Raw genomic sequence first — 20,067 nt, forward strand, 5'->3', positions numbered from 1 at the left:
GGGATCGCAAAAGAAATGTTTATCCATCTTGAGAAAAGTACCAATGCAGTTTCCGATCTGTTCAATAATGTCATATTCTCTATATTCCAATGGGAGTGAGAACATTTGGATCCAAAATGAAACAAATCTAGATTCAAAATTTGAATCTTAGAAGTTTGGGGTCCACACATTAATACATAAACCAGCCCCTTGAAAAACCCAATCTTTAACTTTTAAATCTTTTCTCGTGTCGAAACGGTGGAAAATGGTACAATGAAAATTCCTTTATCTTTGTTTTAATAGAAAACCTAATTAACTCCCTCCCATTCTTCAGAAAACAAATCTTGTAGAACATTTAAGGGGTGAGAGGTTGGTGAAAACTTAAAAATCAAAGTTTTTTGATGTAGATCGCCGATTTGATGAGATAATAATCCCATCACCAAAAGTTTTATCAACATCTCCATATTGTGACTCGTCCCAAGCAACTCAAGTCGGTTGAACCACATCATCATAATCGTCCTTCATTAGGTCCATTTTAGGCTGGATTTGCTCTTTGAGTTACGATTTTAGGCTGGATTTGAGCTTGGGAGCCCATTGTTATTTAGTTTAGGGTTTATTCATCTTTTTCCATTGTTTGTCCTTAGAAACTATCCTTTTAGCACTATATTTGCAAGAGAAAGGAGTTTTGAAAGAATCGATCGGATTTGAAGGAAGTTTACTTGGATTGAAGGGAGCTCTACCCTTGAAAGTTTGAGGGGAAGAACCATTGTGCATGTTAGGGTTCTTGTGAGAAAATTCTCCATGCTCATAACTCCGAATATCCTCAAATTGTCTTTCCACCACAAGCACCTCCAAACCAGCTTGAAGGTTTGTAGCACAGTAAGAGTGATTGGATCTTGAACCATCCCCACAAATATCAAAGGGAGGTTCTGGGATCGGGCAAATTTTCTTTGGGTGACATCAAGGCTAAGTCGGTTGCACAATCACATGTCCCACAAAGATATTATGAAAAGATCTTGAAAGAGGATGTCCACATTTCCCCGAAAAAACCCCATGAGAGACATGAGATGGCTTATGCCATTAAGGGCCTTGCAAGGGCTTACCAAACCATGGCCGCTTGAAAAACCCAAAGCTCCTAATTGTTTTAAGATATTAATTACTATAAAATTATAAATTGATGGTATATGACTATTGGAATATTACAAGAACTCTTATTGTTTGTGTTAAATTTTGATCAAATTTAGATGTAGGAAATTTCTATTTTAATTTTTGTTTTTTATAATCTAATGCTTTCCACTTGAGATGGTATGATATATTTTTGCTGTGACTTATAATAACACATTGATTTCTATATATTTCAAGTTACTCTTTCAATGAATATGTATATGATATAAAGAGGCATGTCTCTGCATGAACAAGAGTTCATGTAGGGACATGTCTCTACATGAGACATGTCCCTTGTTAATATCTTAACTCACATTAGTTGTTGCTTTGACATATATCATTGACCAGGATGAAACTAGCCAATAACCATGATCAACTCATCACTCATTAACATTGATAACATTTTGTACTCAATATAGTTGATATGAAATTTGGTCATTGTATTATCAATAATGGTATTGCTTCATGATAATAATAGTGAAGGATAAATATCAAATGTAAGGCCGATAGGCCATTCAAAGATTTGATTTCATTGATTGGAATCATCCAATCAAAGCTACAATTATTAACACTCCCTCTTAGCTAGGGAGAATGATTTCTATCCAAACAAACAACACAATGTACTACTGTATTGTGTAGGAAGAATATAACCTTAATGTAATAGTCGAAGTTATGGTCCATACAGATATCAAAATGATATCCACCATAGCAAATGTTACCTTATAATATCATGAGTATGTTATGCCCAAATATCATCATATGATATTCACCATACTCATATCTTTTCTTGGTATGTGCACTGACATTGTAGTGCCTACCCTCGTTCACATCTTTTCTGGATATTGTTATTATCTTCAGACTATGATAGACTAGTTTTATGTTGATGGATTAGTGGTATTGTTTTGACACTATCAGACATTATCTTATGGATTCAGTGGTTATATGATGAGATCATTTAGATTTTACATTTCATGCATACATGATGATCATTATACTATTTTCCGATATTATTGATGATTAGATGGATGGTTTATTATCTTATGTGTTTTATTATGGATACTTACCCCATACTTGCATGTGTATGGTGTGCGTGTTTTCTTATTGTATGGCGTTTCTGATGTGGTTAAGGAAGGGAGTCGTAGTCACCTGCTTAGTCGAGATCTACACGATGCACCACTTCCTGCCATTGTTTGTTTAGCTTAGCATTATATATATATTGTATGTACATGCATGGTTTTTCTGCAGGTTGCAGGTATCGGGTATCGACTTCCATGAATTGCCAGGATGAGCGTACCCTATTATACTATCTCAATGATAAGAGAAGGGAGATAAATTCTCAAGTCCAAATCCCAAACCTTTAACCAATTGTCCTAATGAGGTAAGACAAGTATCTGGATATTTTACCCACCGAATGTGTCAGATGACATGATTCATGATTTTTAACCCTTTAAACTGATTTTGAGTGATTTGCTCTATGATGGGTTTTCATATTTTATCTTGGAGGTCTATGGTGAATTTTCTATTAATTAAGTCTTACTAAATGGATTTAATTAATAAATTAATTATTTGAGAAAATTAATATAAAATATCATGTTATTTGATATTTTGATTATAATTAATTAAATGGAAATTGATTAAGGAAAAATGAATTAAATAAAAGAAAATTAGAAATTAAAATTAATAATAATAATAAAATAATAATAAAGTAATAAATAAATAATAATAATAAAAAAAAAGTTATAAAAGTTAAGATGAAAATTATAAATATTTAGATAGAAATTATATAAAAAGTGGATTGGAGTTATAAGCTTGCATGGGAGTTAACGCACTTCTCTATTTCTCATGTGTCAACAACACGGGGGTTTGTGCATCAATTAAGCACATGGTGTCTACAACCCTAAGGCTCATCTTGAAAGTTGGAAAAGACCCATGCTTAGTTGGTGACACCTTCCAACTGTTTCTAGAAGCATTCTAGATGTTTCCTGAAAACTCTTTATATTGAGGCATTCATAGAAGCTTAGACAGAGCGTTGGGAGAGCAATTGGGCATTGGAGGACTCGGGAATTCTGAAGAAGGGAGGAGCTTGCTCTGCGGATTTTCTGAGGAAGAGCGATTTAGCATCAGAATCCGGGTAGATTCTTGTGATTTTACTTATGCTATTTTTGCATCATGCATTCCCTGTCTTCTTCGTGTCTTCCATATGTCTTCGGAGATGTTTCATATTTATATGCATTCTCAATGTGGGTAGATTAATTTAATTGGAGAACTTTATATGCATTCTATAATGCAAATATCTTTTTCTTAATTGTAGATATAATCTTTGTGGAAAAACAGAAAAATATATAAATGGTTATATGTTCAGATATGCATCCATATACATATATATAAATATATATTTATATATATGTAAATGTATACATTTATTATGGATCTATTATAAAATCCGAATATATATACATACATACATACATACATACATACATACATACATACATATATATACCTATGTATATTTATATATATTGCACCGAATTGAGCGATTAATAAAATCGCAGTGGGAGAATTTATTAATTCGCATCGCGATTTATATCGCATGAAACAAAGTATAGTATATATCATATGCCGTGGGCATGTATCATTCTCCGCCCCTGCGGAAGGCAGAGACCTGCCGTCGCAGGTCTGCGGCGACAGGGGTACTGCGTACCGCAGCAAGAGTGGGGGGGGGGGGGGGGGGGGGGGTGGTTTAATTGATGCTTATATTATGCAAAAAAAATAAGTAACGTTTATGTTAGAAACGTTTGTATACAGTCGATTTCTCATTACTAAGTAATATGAAGTCAATCGAAAATTGTTAATTCGATTTTATGAAAACGTATTTACATATGTATATATGTATATATATATTTAAATATATATATATATATATATATATGTATGTATGTATGTATATATGTAATATGTAAATATGTTGTTTAAGTTATTATTTGATAATAACTTATATTGATGGTTATTTTCATAAAGGTGACTCTTAATAATTTTCAACTATTTAATAATTTAAATGTTTTAAAAGTATTAAATAAGGAATTGATAGTTGAGTGGGGGATGTATCAAACAAATGTTATAATTTGGAAAATGGATTTTTAGTTCTAATAAGGAAAATTTTATCCAAAAACAATATATGTGTTCTTCCACTCATTCTTCAGATTTGGAAACTTAAACTGAGATCTCTACATTTAAATTCAAATTGTAAAACCAAAACATGTGTTTACATTGTGTATTCTTTATGCTATTGTTTTGGGTTTTGAGTTGACTAGTGTTGACCAGTATAGGACGTCTACTAGAGGCTTGGGGGTTATGTGATTATGGTGACATGATGATGTTTTAATCTCGATCTTTATAAACCCAACCATGGTTATGTGATGGAATGCTCTATGTATTGGTTGTGATTACTGATTGTTATAGTTGAGATTCTTATGTATGAGACACTTGACTTAACCATTATTTTGGTCATCGATCAGTTATCCTTGGTTATTTTTCTAATCGCCTTGATGGGACTGAAATGTGGATTTATTTTGATGATGTCATGATGTGACATGTTTGACTCAACCATTTTTGGAGTCTTCGATCAGTTTGATTGAGATATATATATATATATATATATATATTTTGGTTATTGAGAACCATTGGATATTTGATTATCAGTGATACTTCAGTTGCCAATAGAGAGCTGTTGTGTTCATGATTTTCTATGGATGTTAGCTCATGGAGATTTGATGCTTTTATGCATATTTGATGATTTTATGGATTATCTTTTGTAATTTTGAGATTTATGAGTCCATGAGCATTAGGTAAGGATATCTGCATGTAGTGACGGGAAGTGGCTTGCAATGGGGGTCGGGGCCCTAAGAGGCTGCCAGGGTAACTCATTGTAAGTTGGATTAATAAGTGATAACATTCACACCTAATACTAACTGAATGAACCTAAAAAGATAAGTGTTTTTTTCTCGCCCATGCCTTGAGCGCTTGTACAGGCTAGGATGGGAGTAGTGAGACGCATGGTTGCAACCTTGCATTCCGTAGTATGCCTCGTCAGTATGAGAGGATACTAGTGGCCGCATGAAATCAGTATGGACCTGTGGAGTTTAGCTAATTGCCAGGGTAACTTGTACGTGATAATTGCGATGACACTTTCTCGCTTGCATAGTAGGTTCCTACATGTCATTGTGTGCCTCTGGGATTAGATGTCAGATTTTGTGTTTGGAGCCTTTGAGTTAGTATACTTTTAGGATTCCTGGACTTATAGAGATATGTGCTATGTGATTTTGATAGCCTGTTTGGGACTTGAGATTATCTCCTTAGCACGGTGGGAGTGGACCACTTAGGTACCACGCGGTCGGGTGGTAGTGTATTTTCCACTCTTATCATTTTGAGATTCATTGAGACATCGTGGCTGATGCGTTCTTCATGATGGTGGATATGTATCCTTTTTCATTGATGATTAGCATATGTTAGATGATGTTATCTTATGCTTTTATTTGCATATTAGATTACTTCTACATATGATGTTGTATTTATTAGGAGTGACAATTCCTACTATGTAATACCGATGATCTCTTCGGTGATTTGGAATGTTACGCACGGAGGGATGGCTAGGATCCACGATGGTCTAATGATGCTATTGACGGTTGGGAGGAACCGTGCACTTAGTTTATTATATTTGATCTTTATGATGGATGTATATGTTCTCTATGATGTTGTATTGCGTGATTATCTCTACTTTGATGTATCATGGATTAGAATAGGATGATGTACCTTATTCTATGTATGTATATTCTTTGAGCTTGTCATACCCTGTGACGTGTACAGTGGATGAATGAGCATTTGAAATGTAATGTGTAATCATTGGACTTATCATTATTATTTCATGTGGATGATGTACTAGATGGATTCATGTATGTAATTCAACGTTAAGGGATCTTAAAAAATGTAATCTGTTATTTATGTAATCTGTTTACTTTCAGATGAACAATGCTATTGCTTCCGTTATTGTGCATAAGTTATATGTGATGTTTGCTATCATTAAAAAAAAAAAAATTGTTACTAAACTTAGTGAAATTCTAGGTTAATTCTTTCGATCCCTTGGCGGGGCATTACAGACATCATGTCTTATGATGTCTACCAAAGAAGATATCTGCTCATGGCATATCCACGGATGTTACGTCTCACGACATCCACCATGACATATCTCGATAATATAACTCATTGTATTTGCACACTACTCAATTAATATTATGTAAGAGACATAAACTATCATGACATGTTCTCAGATACGAACCATATGATATTCATCATGATAGTAGGTTAAACTATGTTAAAGTCGTCACTTTACCATTGCAACCACGAGTAAACTTCATTGAAAGATTGTCACCTCTCAAGAATTTATCGATCATATAATAAGTCACATGACATCCACCACGAACCATATCAAAGGGTGGATCCACCATGGATATTCCAAGAGGGTGGAATAAGGGTTTTCACCTCAAATTTCTCACTTGGAGAGAAGGATGCCTTAAAATTACATCTCAGGTAATCATTAATGCTAAGGCCCCCTCTAAATAAGGGCTTTGATCCATAACTCTTAGCATGTCTTCAATAATGTAAAACTTCACTTTGGCAAAAGGCTTGGATAAAATATTGGTTGTCAAGTCTTCAGTGATAATGTACTCTAAATGAATAGCATTCCAAGTATCCATCTACAGCTTAGGCATTCACATAAAGGTCTTTTACTTTGCCCATGGAATTTCATCTCATGAATCATAGTCCTCTGAATGCTATAGTTTCCTGATTATTAGAGAATCCATCTCAACATGGTCTACTCCCTTTGAGTCAATATAACTAAGATCCTTGGAAGTCAACTGAAGCAGATTTTCTAGATGTTTCCTTTGACATAGAAGCATATGTGGTCCCAATTATGGAATGTCTTTCTTATTGCCTGAGATTAGAACATAAATCAATTCACACTTTACTTCCTCTCATTGGGATAACCCTATTGTCTTGACTATCCTTTGTGTGTCGGAATATTATGGTATGGTTGAAAAAGGTCGTTTTTGGGAGCCAAAAGAAATTAATAAAGTATATGTCACTTTAATATATTTAATGTTATAAAATGATGTGTTGAGGAAGCTTCTTAAGTGTAGTTATGTCTAGGAAACTAAATGCCATTTGGGGATTATAAATATGAGCCCATTTGATGGGAAAAGCATCCGATTGATTATTTGCTTTTGTTACCTATGAAGAGTTTCCAAGTTTGATAATTCTTGTGCCCTTATTTAAGTGTTTGGGATTGGTGTTTTCCACCGCTGAGGTATAGTGGATTAAATTCTGAAATTTATTTTAGTCTTCCATTTTTGTGCGATTGTTGCTTTGGAAGAAGTTTGGTGTTGAGAGTTGTAGCAAGTGAAATTTGGAGAATTTAAATATGAAATTATTGGATGCCTTCCTACCATTCGACTACTGCTGGGAGGCATTGCTGATCATAGTAACGAGAATCGCTCGAAAATCGCGTGAATCGGCGATTCAGCGATAAGATTCAAGGTGGGCGATTTTTTTGGAGTCGGGAATCGCCACACCCGATTTTTTTGGATGAATCGCATGAATCGCCAATATCGGCGATTCATCAAAAAAATTGCATGAATCGGATGAAAAAATCGGCAAGAAATCGCCTATGGCCAAAAAAGTATGGAGTTGTAAATTTAAAAAAAAATAACTTGGTTTTTTTACTTTCTTTTTGACCTTTTCTCTTTGTTATAACCCTAAAGGGCCTTCTATTTGTTAATCATGAGTAGAAGAGAGGGAAAGTGAGAGAGAAGAAGAGGCTTGAGTTGGAGCCTTGTTTTTATATTTTGTTTACACTGTATAGATATTGATAGTGATACTGAATCACTGATAGACATACATTTCAAACTTTCATGGATCTTCATTTTAGATCTATACATACATTTATGATTTGATGTCTTATAGATCTTTATGATTTCATCTTACATACATTCTATGATTTGAATCATTATGATCATTTGATTTTTATTTACTTCAGCTAGCCTACAATTTACATTTTAGTACATAATGATAACATAGTTACGTATGTGATGGATTTTATGTTTCATGTTTATGTATGTTAAGTTTTAACTTTTATTTGATGATGTTATAGTGTGTTTAAGTTATATTCAATAAAGGGTGCATGAAATAAGTCTTAAATTGTTAAAATCTCTACATTTAAAGGGTTTTTCAAATTTGCCGATTCATTGCCGATTAACCAGCGATTCACCCCCGATTCACGATTCGATTCGGCCGTGCCGATTCCGATTCTCGTTACTTTGTTGCTGATAGAGATTTAGTCACATTTCAATTTGCACTTTGGGGAGTTTGATTGGTTATGGAAGTGGCTACTAATCCTTTATGTCGCAATGTTTCGTATTGTTGAAGCTGTGTACCAGCCAATAGAGGCTTGTGATTTGATTTGGGAGCATTGTGTTTGACTTTGGGGGCTGTCATCCCTATCCTGTAGCAGCAATTGGTTTAATACTGGCATTCAATATTATTTTCTAGGAGCTACGATCTTATTTGGTGTTTCTTGTTGCATGATTACAGCCTAACATGGGTGCTGGAGCAAACATGAGGGAATTTGCTGTTCAATTTCCTGGTTTCCTTTAATTTGTGAATGCTTTGTAATCTCACAGCACAGTTGACATTTGATAAATCATAGTGAATTGTGGATTTAATAGTTGTAGATAGGCATCTTTGCGAATCATTGGGCACATAGAGTTATTAGAGAAATATCTAATTGTATCTTGGTGCATTGAAATTCAATACTAAGTGGTGACTTCATTGTCTTTTGGGAATTGTGGCTTCATTTCTGAATTATATCTTGAAGTTCAAAGCTTGCTTGCAAATTGTTTGACAAAATGTCAAACAACCGATTAGTGAACTAATTGGTAAAGAACTTAGTGTTTATCTGAGCTAGATCCGATAAGGGTTATTACAGTGATATCAGAGCAGTTTCCTACCAATCTGCAGGAATTGGGCTCAGTCGACAGTTTGATGAGTGCATTATTTTTGGTATTTGGAATTCAACATTCATGGATAGAGACAAGAGGTTTATTTTGGGTAGACACTATACCCGAAGAAATCTGAGGGAGCAAACAAATGCGCTGATGGAAAGCATAGAAAGGCTTAAACAACATTTGAAAAGGTTGGATGCAAGGCTTTCAGATCTGGTAATAATTGACAGGGAAGCTATGTATGTGGCTTCTTTATTTTATAGGTTTTCTCTGAGAAAGCAAAGAGATAGCATAGATATTGGTAGTCACATTAGTTCTGATTTTCATGGCAGTTGTGAGGATGTTTGACATCATGATGATACAGTGGTAGCTACCAATGTGCAGGACATTCCGTTTGAGTTACCACATATTAATGATGAGGTGTTGGACCCATTGGAAGAGGGGTATGGTTGGAATTCATGTCAAGATGAGTCAGATGATGTAATTGTTGGCATGAGTTCCCAGGATAGTGAGGGAGTGAGAGTGTGCAATGATACTGATATATCCGTAGCTACTTCCATGCTAGTTTAGCCATCCAACAAGGTACTTAGCAACAATACCTTTGATGTCCAGGCGTGCATTGCTAATGGCACACAGGATGTTGCACTTCATGAGGTGAGTGATGGAGATACAATATCATGTTATAGTATAGATTTTGAGATTCACTTTATGGACAATCCTATGTTTGAGATGGGTTCAACATTGTCTTACAACAATCCGCTTTTTGAGGTTGATGTTTATCACTCACCCAAGGGAGCTAGGCATAGTGTACACCATCTGCAGATACAATTCAGTTTCCTACAGAAATAGTTGGTGATGTTCCTGTATATATAGATTATGATTTGACTAAATCCATTGTAGTTACAAGTGTATTGTTGGGATGAGTGTATTTGTTTGCAGTGGCAGAGAACCCATGTTGCACCAGGTTCTCATGTAGTTGCATTTTTTGCGTGGGTTATTTATAGTAAGTCAACAATTGGTTCCAATGAGCTCAATTGAGTTAGAGGAGTTCACTGATGCTCTTAGTTTTTGTTCCTGGCTTCTAGTTTGGGCTCTCAATTTTTATTTCTGGCTTTTGGTTTGGGCTCCAAGAATCTTGGAGAGAGCATCTAATTTTTGTAAGTCACCCATCAAGTTCATTCATTGGTATTCTTCATCAAGATCACTCTTGTGTTTCAGATTTTGATTCTAATGCTTCTTTAGTTATTTTCACAAGACAAGTGAATTATTATTATTCAACTAAATATGTTGAGGTGGTTTTTTTTGCTGGCATTGTACTTTGGCTACCTTAGTGTCATAGCTCGTCAGAACTAGGTTGGAAAGTTTTAAATCTTGAGCACAAGAAACAGTGGCCATGTGTGTCAGAATATAATGATATGGTTGAAAAGGTTGTTTTTGGAAGCCAAAAGAAATTAATAAATTATATGGCACTTTAAGATATTTAATGTTATAAAATAATGTTGTGTTGAGGAAGCTTCTTAAGTGGAGTTATATTTGGGAAACTAAGTTCCATTTGGGGATTATAAATATGAGCCCATTTGATGAGAAAAGCAACCAATTAATTATTTACTTTTGTTGCATGTGAGGAGTTTCTGAATCTGATAATTTTTGTGCCCTTGCTGAAATATAAGGGTTTGAAGTTGATTGGGGCTTTCCACTATTGAGGTGTAGTGGATTAAATTCTGAAAGTTATTTTAGTCTTCCATTTCTGTGAGACCTCTGCTTTGGAAGAAGTTTGGTGCTGAGAGTTGTAGCAAGTCAAATTTGGAGAATTTAAGTCTGAAATTATTGGATGTCTTCCTACTGTTCGACTGTTACTGGAAGGCATTGCTGTTAGAGATTTAATTACATTTCAATTTGCACTTTTGGGAGTTCGATTGGTTCTGGAAATGGTGTCCAATTTATTCTGTGGCAACGTTTCATATTGTTGAGGCTGTGTACCAGCCAATAGAGGCTTGCAATTTGATTTGGGTGCATTGTGTTTGAATTGGAAGCTGTTGTCCCTATCCTGTGGTATAGTTTGGTTTAGTACTGGCTTGTGATATCATTTTCTAGGAGCTGCAATCTTATTTGGTGGCTGTTGTTGCATGATTACAGCCTAACGTGGGTGCTGGAGCGAACTTGAGGGAATTCACTGCTGTTCGGTTTCCAGGTTTCCTTCAATTTGTGAAAGCTTTGCAATCTCACAGCGTAGTTGTCATTTGATAAATCACAGTGAATTGTGGATTTAGTAATTGCAGATTAAGCATCTGTGCGAATCACAAGGCTCGTAGAATTATTAGAGAAATATCTAATTGTATCTTGGTGCATTGAAATACATCGTATGGGAACTTGCTTATCTGATTTTAATTGATACTTTCTGCTTGGCCATAGTTATATAAGTGGTGACTTCATTATTTTTTGGGAAAATTGTGGCTTCATTTCCAAATTAAATTTTGAGTTTCAGAGCTTGCTTGTGAATTGTTGGACAAAATGTCAAACAACTGATTAGTGAACTAATTGGTACAAGAATTTAGGGTTTATCTGAGCTATAACCGATAGAGGTTATTACAGGCTGATAGGCCATTCAAACATTTGATTTCATTGATTGGAGTCATCCGATCAAAGATACAATTATTAACAGTATGATACTGCAAACCCTCAGAATGCAAGTAGGGACTTTAAGTTTGTTTATTTACTGCGAGTCCTTTGCAATATAAATGGGGATTGCATTTACTCATCTTCTAATAGGATCTACTAATTTCTGTAGTATTTGGAGAACTTGGGTATTTATGAAACATCTTGCATCTAGACGATGTATACTGTAGAAGGTATAGTAAATTTTGAATCTTATGTCCATTTGGAGGAGGGTTTCATGGAACAATAAACCATCATTTTTAACTAAACGTTGCTTTACTAAATACTACACTTCTAAAGGACAATACTTTCTTGTAATAATTTTTTATAATGATAACTAAGTCATATGGGAAGTGATCAATTAGAGTTTCTCTATGCCCGAGTCTCAGAAAAGAACTTTTTCTATGGTGTTAAAGGATGTAAATGGTTTTGGTTTCCCACTAATTTAGTGTTCAACATTGAAATTTCTAGAAGTTGGAGAAATGAATCTCCTTACACCAGTGCTACTATTAGAAATTTAACTGATGTTATCTGATATGTAAGAGGCGATTAATACTTTAAATAACATTTGGGTATCAACCTTTTTGCAAGGATTGCAAATTTGTTTTATATTTCGTCTCCTTGTTTAGAGCCCAACAATTCTTGCTTCAGGTGGCTTCTTTTGTCACATAAACTTATTGTTGGATTTGTTTGAAATGATGTAGATATGTCCATTTTGCAATATAAATGGGCCCAAATTGCATTTATTTTTTATTATATCAAATGTGTCTAGCATATGCCTCAATGGCACCAACAGCCACCATGTACAGTCCATTTTAAAAATATTTGATAATTGTTTTTACAGAGGATGGAAAGGAGATCAAGGTATCTCCGGAATGCCACTGGTAACACGTCCAAAAGGGCAAGGGATGCGGCCCTAAGGATCATAGAGAAACACACAAATAGTCATTGCTGATTTACTAGCAGAAGTATAAAATTGCTTATATAGCATGTGAGAATTCACATAATAGCATAAAAATTTCCTTCCAATAACAAATGTTTATAAGATAAGCTATTTGCTTGAGAAACAGCATAATACCTATGTGGAAAACAAATTACTATGACATGCAATGCATAAATTTGGCTGTTCTATCAATAAAGTCGTGCAGATTAAACACAGTGTTGCATTGATTGGAAAGTTCAGAAAAAGAATATGACAAGTCACCCTCAAAAAATGCTAATTCCCAAGGAACGAAGTAGCACTTCATTTAAAAAATATAAATAATAACTCCTAAGAGGGTCTGAAAATGAACAAGGAACCACTGAAGTAAACTTAATGTTTTAATAAATTTATACTGCAGTAAAAGTTAAAACACAAATTGCATTTTTCTTCCTCAGCTACTCTTAACATTTGGTGGACTAGAGGTTTAGTATCGTCTAGGACCACAATCTCATACTTTTGTACAGATTAAAAGAGCCAAATTCCAATGGTATATATCAAGTTGACTCTTTTAATGCTTTAAACTTACGTGACATGATTGCTAACGATATTTTTGTGTATGTTTATTCTACTTGTAAATTTCATTAATCAGGCTAGTCGGTTGCTTTCGTTTATTGCAGATATTGCAGTTGAAGACCAACGTATATTATCTGCAATAGAATCACACATGATAGAGATGCAAAAAGTGACAGGAGAGCGACAAGAATTGATCCTGGTTGCCTCTTTGATAGGACGCATTCCTAATCTTGCAGGGCTGGCACGTACTTGCGAGGTGAAGTTTTAATGGGGGGTACTCAGCTGGAAATTTCTGAATATACTTATCATTTTAGTACAGACATGACATCTATTTATCATCTCCAATGTTGTACTGTGTGGCTGTAGGTATTTAAAGTGGCAAGGCTGGTAGTAGCTGATGCAAGCATTGTGGAAGATAAACAGTTCCAATTAATCAGGTAGAGAATCTTGATTCCTAATTTCAAATGAGATGCAAGCAAACACAGCAGTTCTCATTTTGATGGTACTACATCTTGTGTTTTTGTAGTGTCACAGCTGAGAAGTGGATGCCCGTACAGGAGGTACCTGAATTAAGCCTCAAGGAATACCTGAAAGGAAAAAGGAGGGAGGGTTACTCAATTTTAGGTTTAGAGCAAACGGCAAACAGCATACCCCTTAATAAGTTTTCATTCCCACGGAAATCTGTACGCTATATTTTAACTTCTCTTTTAAGACAAAATTGTATTTTGTGTGATTCAAACAATTTAGTTACTACACTTAAAGGATACAATTTAATTACTTAAAAAAGAATGCAGAAAAATATACAATATTTGAATCCGCTAAATTTTCCTGATAAGTAGACAAACATTTTTGTCTTAATTAGGTCTTGGTACTTGGACGAGAAAAAGAAGGAATCCCTGTTGATGTCATTCACATGCTAGATACATGTGTGGAGATTCCTCAGTATGGGGTTGTTAGATCTCTAAATGTTCATGTAAGTGGTGCTATTGCAATATGGGAGTATACTCGACAGCATAACAAGTAAAAATGCTGCTTGTTCCTCAAAGTTTTGACCTCGCGAGAGCACAAGGTAAGAAGTTAGGAACAGTATTTATGAATTGATTTTGGTTAGCACAAGTTAATAAGCTATTTTTTTGCATTCTCGTGGCTGGTGCATATTTCTTATAACCAGCAATGTTGTATTTTATTCACCCATGAATTTCATATTTATCTAATGCTCCGTACTGTTTTTTCCCCACTCTTCAGCCTATTAAGCGGCAGATTTGAATTTCCACCAGCCAATTTTGGTGTCTTCTTCACCAAAGCACATTGCTAAAATAATGCCTCTCGATTTTATATTCTTGCAATTGATTATGTTCATTCTAAGCTTATTGTGGAGACAGAAATTTTTATACTAATTATGAGTCAGAACGCCCTAAATCCGTCAATCTTATCAACCGAAGCTAACATATGAAAGCTTGAAATATCAGCTACAGGCATGGGACTTCTTTTCATTTAAAATTTGTAATAGGTCGCTAAATTAATTTTACCTTTGAAAAATCCCATCTTTTTGGAACACTCAGGCACGTCAAAATATGGAGAAACGTGAATAGGCGAGCTGATAATTATAAACATTTGAAAACTCAGCCTGCTCCCCAAAAGAAGTATGGATTTAAACATCATTTTTTTCAGGACACAACTCAAGTTTAAGCCACAATTGATTGGATAAAGCTGCTTTTCGAGGCTTTTTCATTACTGAAGGGATTTGATAGTTGCAAAATTCTATTATATGCCATATGTTACTGAAATTCATTCTAAAAGATTTCATTGCCTTTTTCATTCCTTGCAACATTTTTAGTTTATATCATAGTTCAAATCTATGGAGAGATCAGAATGTACCATTGAACAGATTTTTTTAATAATTATTTTTTATTTTTAACACTTTTGTTTGTGAAAAGTTAGCTTTATTGATTAATTTAAGAATTTTAATTATACTATTTTTTATTTTTTATTATTAAATATTTTATTCGGCAGTCCATTCTGATCTCTATAGTCATTCTGTATAGTACAACTACAACACATGGGACTCTAGCTAGCTACAACCAGGAAAGACCAATATTCAAAAAATATTAATCTCCATTAAAATATTGATGGAAATATTTTAAACAAACATAAGTGAAAAAATAAATTTCTCCCATGTCATTGCCTCAGAAAGTTTACTAATATGGACGCGGGACGATTTTATGCTGCTTCCATTAGAGAGAAGGTTCATATTTAATTAAATAGACAACTTTCCGTAATTATCAGTTGCTTCAATTTGATAGGAATGTTCATATATCATGAAATAAGCAACTTTCAGTTTGTCTTACTTTTCATTTGTGTTCTAAATCTTCGTCTTGGCATGTTTTAAATTTCGTTTCCTTCCTCCTTTCTTTCTTTCCTGCTTGGTCTGCAATTTATACTCAGAGAAATAATCAACCCTTTCAAACCCCATACGCGAAAGGTTTATCTTTGTCCATATCACAAAGTCTGCACTGCTGAAAAATCGCAGCCGCAAGGAAGATGCTCTACCTGAATTCTCCCAACTGTTTTTATGGAAGCACGGAGCAACAAAAACTCCATACTCTGGAAGATCTAGAGTTTGCGGAGAATTTCGTGGGTTGGACGCAATTTACTTTTATTTTTATAATTGCAGCCACTGCCTAGGATGATATCATCGGCCAAGGTCTGTTTATTCTTTGAGATTACTCTCAGCCGTGAGGATTGGAAACCACCGATGGCTTGTGAAGAAAGGGGAAACGTTTAGTAATAGGAAGCTCTATCGTATATTTACATATGTTGATTGTAGCTATCGAATTTGTTAACAAAATTTGTTTATTTAAAATTTCAGATTATTGACTGTAACCTACTGTGAAAGATTTCAATTGTCACAAATCTTTTTTTTTTTGGGAAACCTGATTTGTGATGTAAACGCTGGACTGTGATTTCAACACCGCTAATTGTAAGGATGAGGATTTAAAATTAAAATTTAAACATTGAGGAACCAGGGCAACTTATAATAGATTATACTAAATAATCTCTATGGCCAAAAAGACCTTGGCTGACCGAAGAGTAAATATCCAGCAGGGAAATCAATGAACTTTACAGGAGGAAAATTCAAGTTTACTTGGCCATTTTTTTTTTTGAGGGTAAAAACAACTGTGAAGTCCTTTAGAAACAAGAGTGACACTCCTGCAGAGTTCAGGATATGTTACTTCATGCTTCATTTTCAACAACAGATATATTAATTTAAAATACTGAATAAACATAAAGAGCAAATTATTTAGATATTTTATTTATCAATAGATTACAAGTTTATAGTTAAGATTTTGTATGTAACAGTTTATAAAACAGTTTCTTCATCTGATAATATACTAAAAGTAAAGAAGTTTGATATGTGTACAATAATGATTTAATTATGAATTATATTTTCTAATACTATTTTTAATGAATAGTTGAATTAAGATAAACTTTTAATACATTTTCATATTACAAATTAGGAATTAAATTGACTAACAATATAAAATAAAACAATATATTATGTAGGAATTATTCATTTAAACTTTTTGATAGATCAATAAGACTATTTCAAGTTGCTCCTAGTTGATGGTATAATCATGTATCTATCTTCTAGGCAATTAATTTGGTTCAAAGTGTTGAGATACTAATTCACCCCTCACCTCCCCACCCCCCCTAGTATTCCTCAATCTTAACAATTGGAATTGGAGCCTTGTTACTCGAAGAAAATCTAATAGCTTGAAGAAAAACCTTACAGGAAAGAGTAAATTCAAAAGCATCTCTTGAGTGCACTTGAAAATTTTATAAATCCAATGCAAAGATCACTAAATTGAAGGACAAGCGTAAGGAGGTTAAAAGATTTATTCAAAACTCTTAAGGATCAATTGGACGAATCTAGATCTGAACAAAAATAATTCACAGGTCGGATGTAGAAAGCCGGAAGCACTACTGTGAGATAATTAAATAGACAAACCTAAACCAAATCAACTTCAAAAGTTAATGAAGGAGAAAGATGAAATGTAGCATGTAATAAAGATAATAGTCCCGAGGATGTCAAAAGAAACTGATGAAAGTAAGAAAAATACAAAAAAGATTGAGAAATCTTTGAAAGACGAATCAAATGAATGTTATAAGCTAAACATTCAGGTTTGTAGATAGAACGTGATCTTGATGAGACAAATAACAATGAAGAACTTGAGGTGAATGAAATCCTAAGGAATGAACTTGTAGAAGCCAAGAAATGCAAGGAAAAATCCAAAATTAATAGACATAATCTTGATGAACAATTGGAAAGACATGTTAGTAGGTGACAAACAAGGGTTGGGATTTGAAAAGGGAGAATATTCTAAAACTCGTGAAGAAAGAGTAATTAAGATTGAGAAACCTATGGAATGGACAAAGATTCAATGGAAAATGTTTTAGATGTAACAAGTTTGGTCATAGAGAAAAAGAATGCAGGGGAAATGCTTCTACTACACCATTCATAGGATATTGTTTCACATGTTGGTTGTATGAACATAAATCTAATGAATGCATATCTAAAGCTAGACCTATTAAAAGATCATCGAATAGAGTTAATCCTAGACAGATTTCTAATGCAACAACTTTGGAAACATTGCAAGGGATTGTAGGTTGAAGACTAATAATATAAATCAGAGGTATGGAAATCCAAATTTTATTTGTTACAAATACAATAGTACATGACATATTGCAAAGAATTACGAGTACAATGGAATGAACAATAGGAGGAATCAATCAGTTGAAATGAAAGAATCAAAATGTTTACAATAAAAGAAAGGGTATTGATTTTGATGAAGTGGGCATTTCATCATCAAATTGATCAGATCTTGGGACCCAAAGCAGAGATTTTATCAAAAAAATATCTTACCTTGAAAGTTGTAATTATGGAGGTATTGATGGTAACATGAGTTGAATAATATTATTTCAAGTTTGTGTTTTCAATCACAGATAATTTTGTGATTATATTGAGTATCACAGATAGAATGTAATTTGCTAGAAAATATCAAATTTATGGAAGCTAGGATACAAACAACATTAAATGAGGCTAAAATGAAGAAAATCAAGGATAAAAAGAAATTGTATGACTCAAATTTACACCTTTATATCCACAGAATGAGTGATTACCTAAGTAGAAGGAGATCTCACAATAAATTGTGCAACCATTCAAATTTTGTGATAAAACCCTAAAATGACAAGAAATAATATTTATCTCTTCGAACTTGTTGAATTTATTAGAAAAGAATTGATACACCTCAAATCATTGGTATTGTCAATAATCTTAGGTATGAGTTAAAAAAATCTTCATTTAAGCTCCAAAAGGTGCACTTTTGTATGTGTCCTATGATGTTCTTCATGTTGAGGACATAGGAGCATATATTCACTGTAAGATTAATGAATCAGGTTATTTTGAGCTATAAAAGTAATATAAATCCTTGTGTGAGAATAGAATGTTAAAAAATGATTTTAAAAAGGTTGATCAAATCAAATTGGCACAGTATAAAGACTTCTAGATCTTGAAGAGGAAATTCTCACAAAGGATCCTTGAATCTTTGGAGACCCCTTGAATGCTTGATGAATGCTTGAGATACCTTAGGAAATCTTCTAGCTAGAAAGTCCTCGTGTTTGATATCGAAGTGAGGTGCTTAGGCTTCCTTTTATACTAGTTTTTGAGCTCAAAAATAAAGAAAACAAAAAAGGGTCACCCGGTTATTAAAATTAACTCCTTGAGAAAAATTGGCCCCATGACTCAAAATCAACAAGGAACATGTCGACCTAGGTTGACCTAGTCTAGAATAGGTCAAATTAGGTCATCCTAGTCCTCTCAAGTTGACTTAGTCCTCCAAGTTGACCTATTCCAGGGTCATCTCAATAAAGAGACCTCTAGAGGGTCTCTTCAATTATGGTGACAGAATTAGAAAAGAGGAAACTGAGCAAGAGAGAGAGTTCATTGATCACAAGTCTCTTCATAGCCCATAAGGTTACTAAAGGATGGGTGCAAAAAGGTCTTAAAAAATGGGTGCATTTGTTTCAAGTTTGTGGAACTATGAATGACATCAAGCAATTGGATGTCGTATTTTCATTCATGGTATTGGGTTATAAGGTATCTCATTGTAGGAGAATAAACTCTATTTCTACAACTATTATCTATAGTTCTTATAAAATGTTAAATGAAGATGCTCAAATTAGTGTCTATGATATTTTGACAGAATAATTGATGGAGAATCCTAGCAAGATTAAGAAAGATAGAATATAGATATTCAAGTATGGATCATTGATAATTCACATGATTTCCTATCTAATGAATTATTTCCCTAATATTTTAAATATTCCTTGGAAAAAGGGCATCCTACAACTATTCAAATTAGTTCATATTTTTCATGTCCTTGTTTTTCTCTTGTCCTAATGATGGTTCAGAGTGTGACCTAAAATGTTGGCTCAAAAAAATACAATCTAGATCCAAAAGAAAAAATATTATTTCAAGATGTTTCAGAAGAAAATGAAAATGGTTGATCAAATTACAAAAAAGGAAGGAATAGTCAAGGAGCATTTGGTAGAAATCAGAAGAAACTAAGAGTATAATTAGAAGAGCAAGGAAGCTCAAGATGCACCTATTAATGTTGAGAAGCAAGCTGCATCTACACCTATTTCCATGTAATCCAG

General features: G+C 33.9%; 1 protein-coding gene across 9 annotated transcripts in view; it reads left to right on the forward strand.

Moving 5' to 3' along the window:
* Nucleotides 1-15,270, forward strand: part of LOC149557071 (tRNA/rRNA methyltransferase (SpoU) family protein) — a 332,528-nt gene extending 317,258 nt beyond the window's left edge. For all 9 annotated transcript variants that reach the window (XR_016364835.1, XR_016364836.1, XM_089831747.1 and 6 more), the window contains 5 exons: nt 13,455-13,606; nt 13,717-13,787; nt 13,877-14,033; nt 14,213-14,419; nt 14,596-15,270. Coding sequence is in view for 7 of the 9 variants with exons in the window: in XM_089831747.1 (XP_089687873.1) it covers nt 13,455-13,606; nt 13,717-13,787; nt 13,877-14,033; nt 14,213-14,374 (542 nt within the window). In the remaining 2 variants the exon portion in view is untranslated. The remainder of the gene's footprint in view (nt 1-13,454; nt 13,607-13,716; nt 13,788-13,876; nt 14,034-14,212; nt 14,420-14,595) is intronic.
* Nucleotides 15,271-20,067: the final 4,797 nt, after the last annotated feature.

The sequence above is a fragment of the Cupressus sempervirens genome, chromosome 5 (assembly GCF_028749045.1).
Source record: "Cupressus sempervirens isolate cs-2001-9-10 chromosome 5, ASM2874904v1, whole genome shotgun sequence".
Classification (NCBI taxonomy): domain Eukaryota; kingdom Viridiplantae; phylum Streptophyta; class Pinopsida; order Cupressales; family Cupressaceae; genus Cupressus; species Cupressus sempervirens.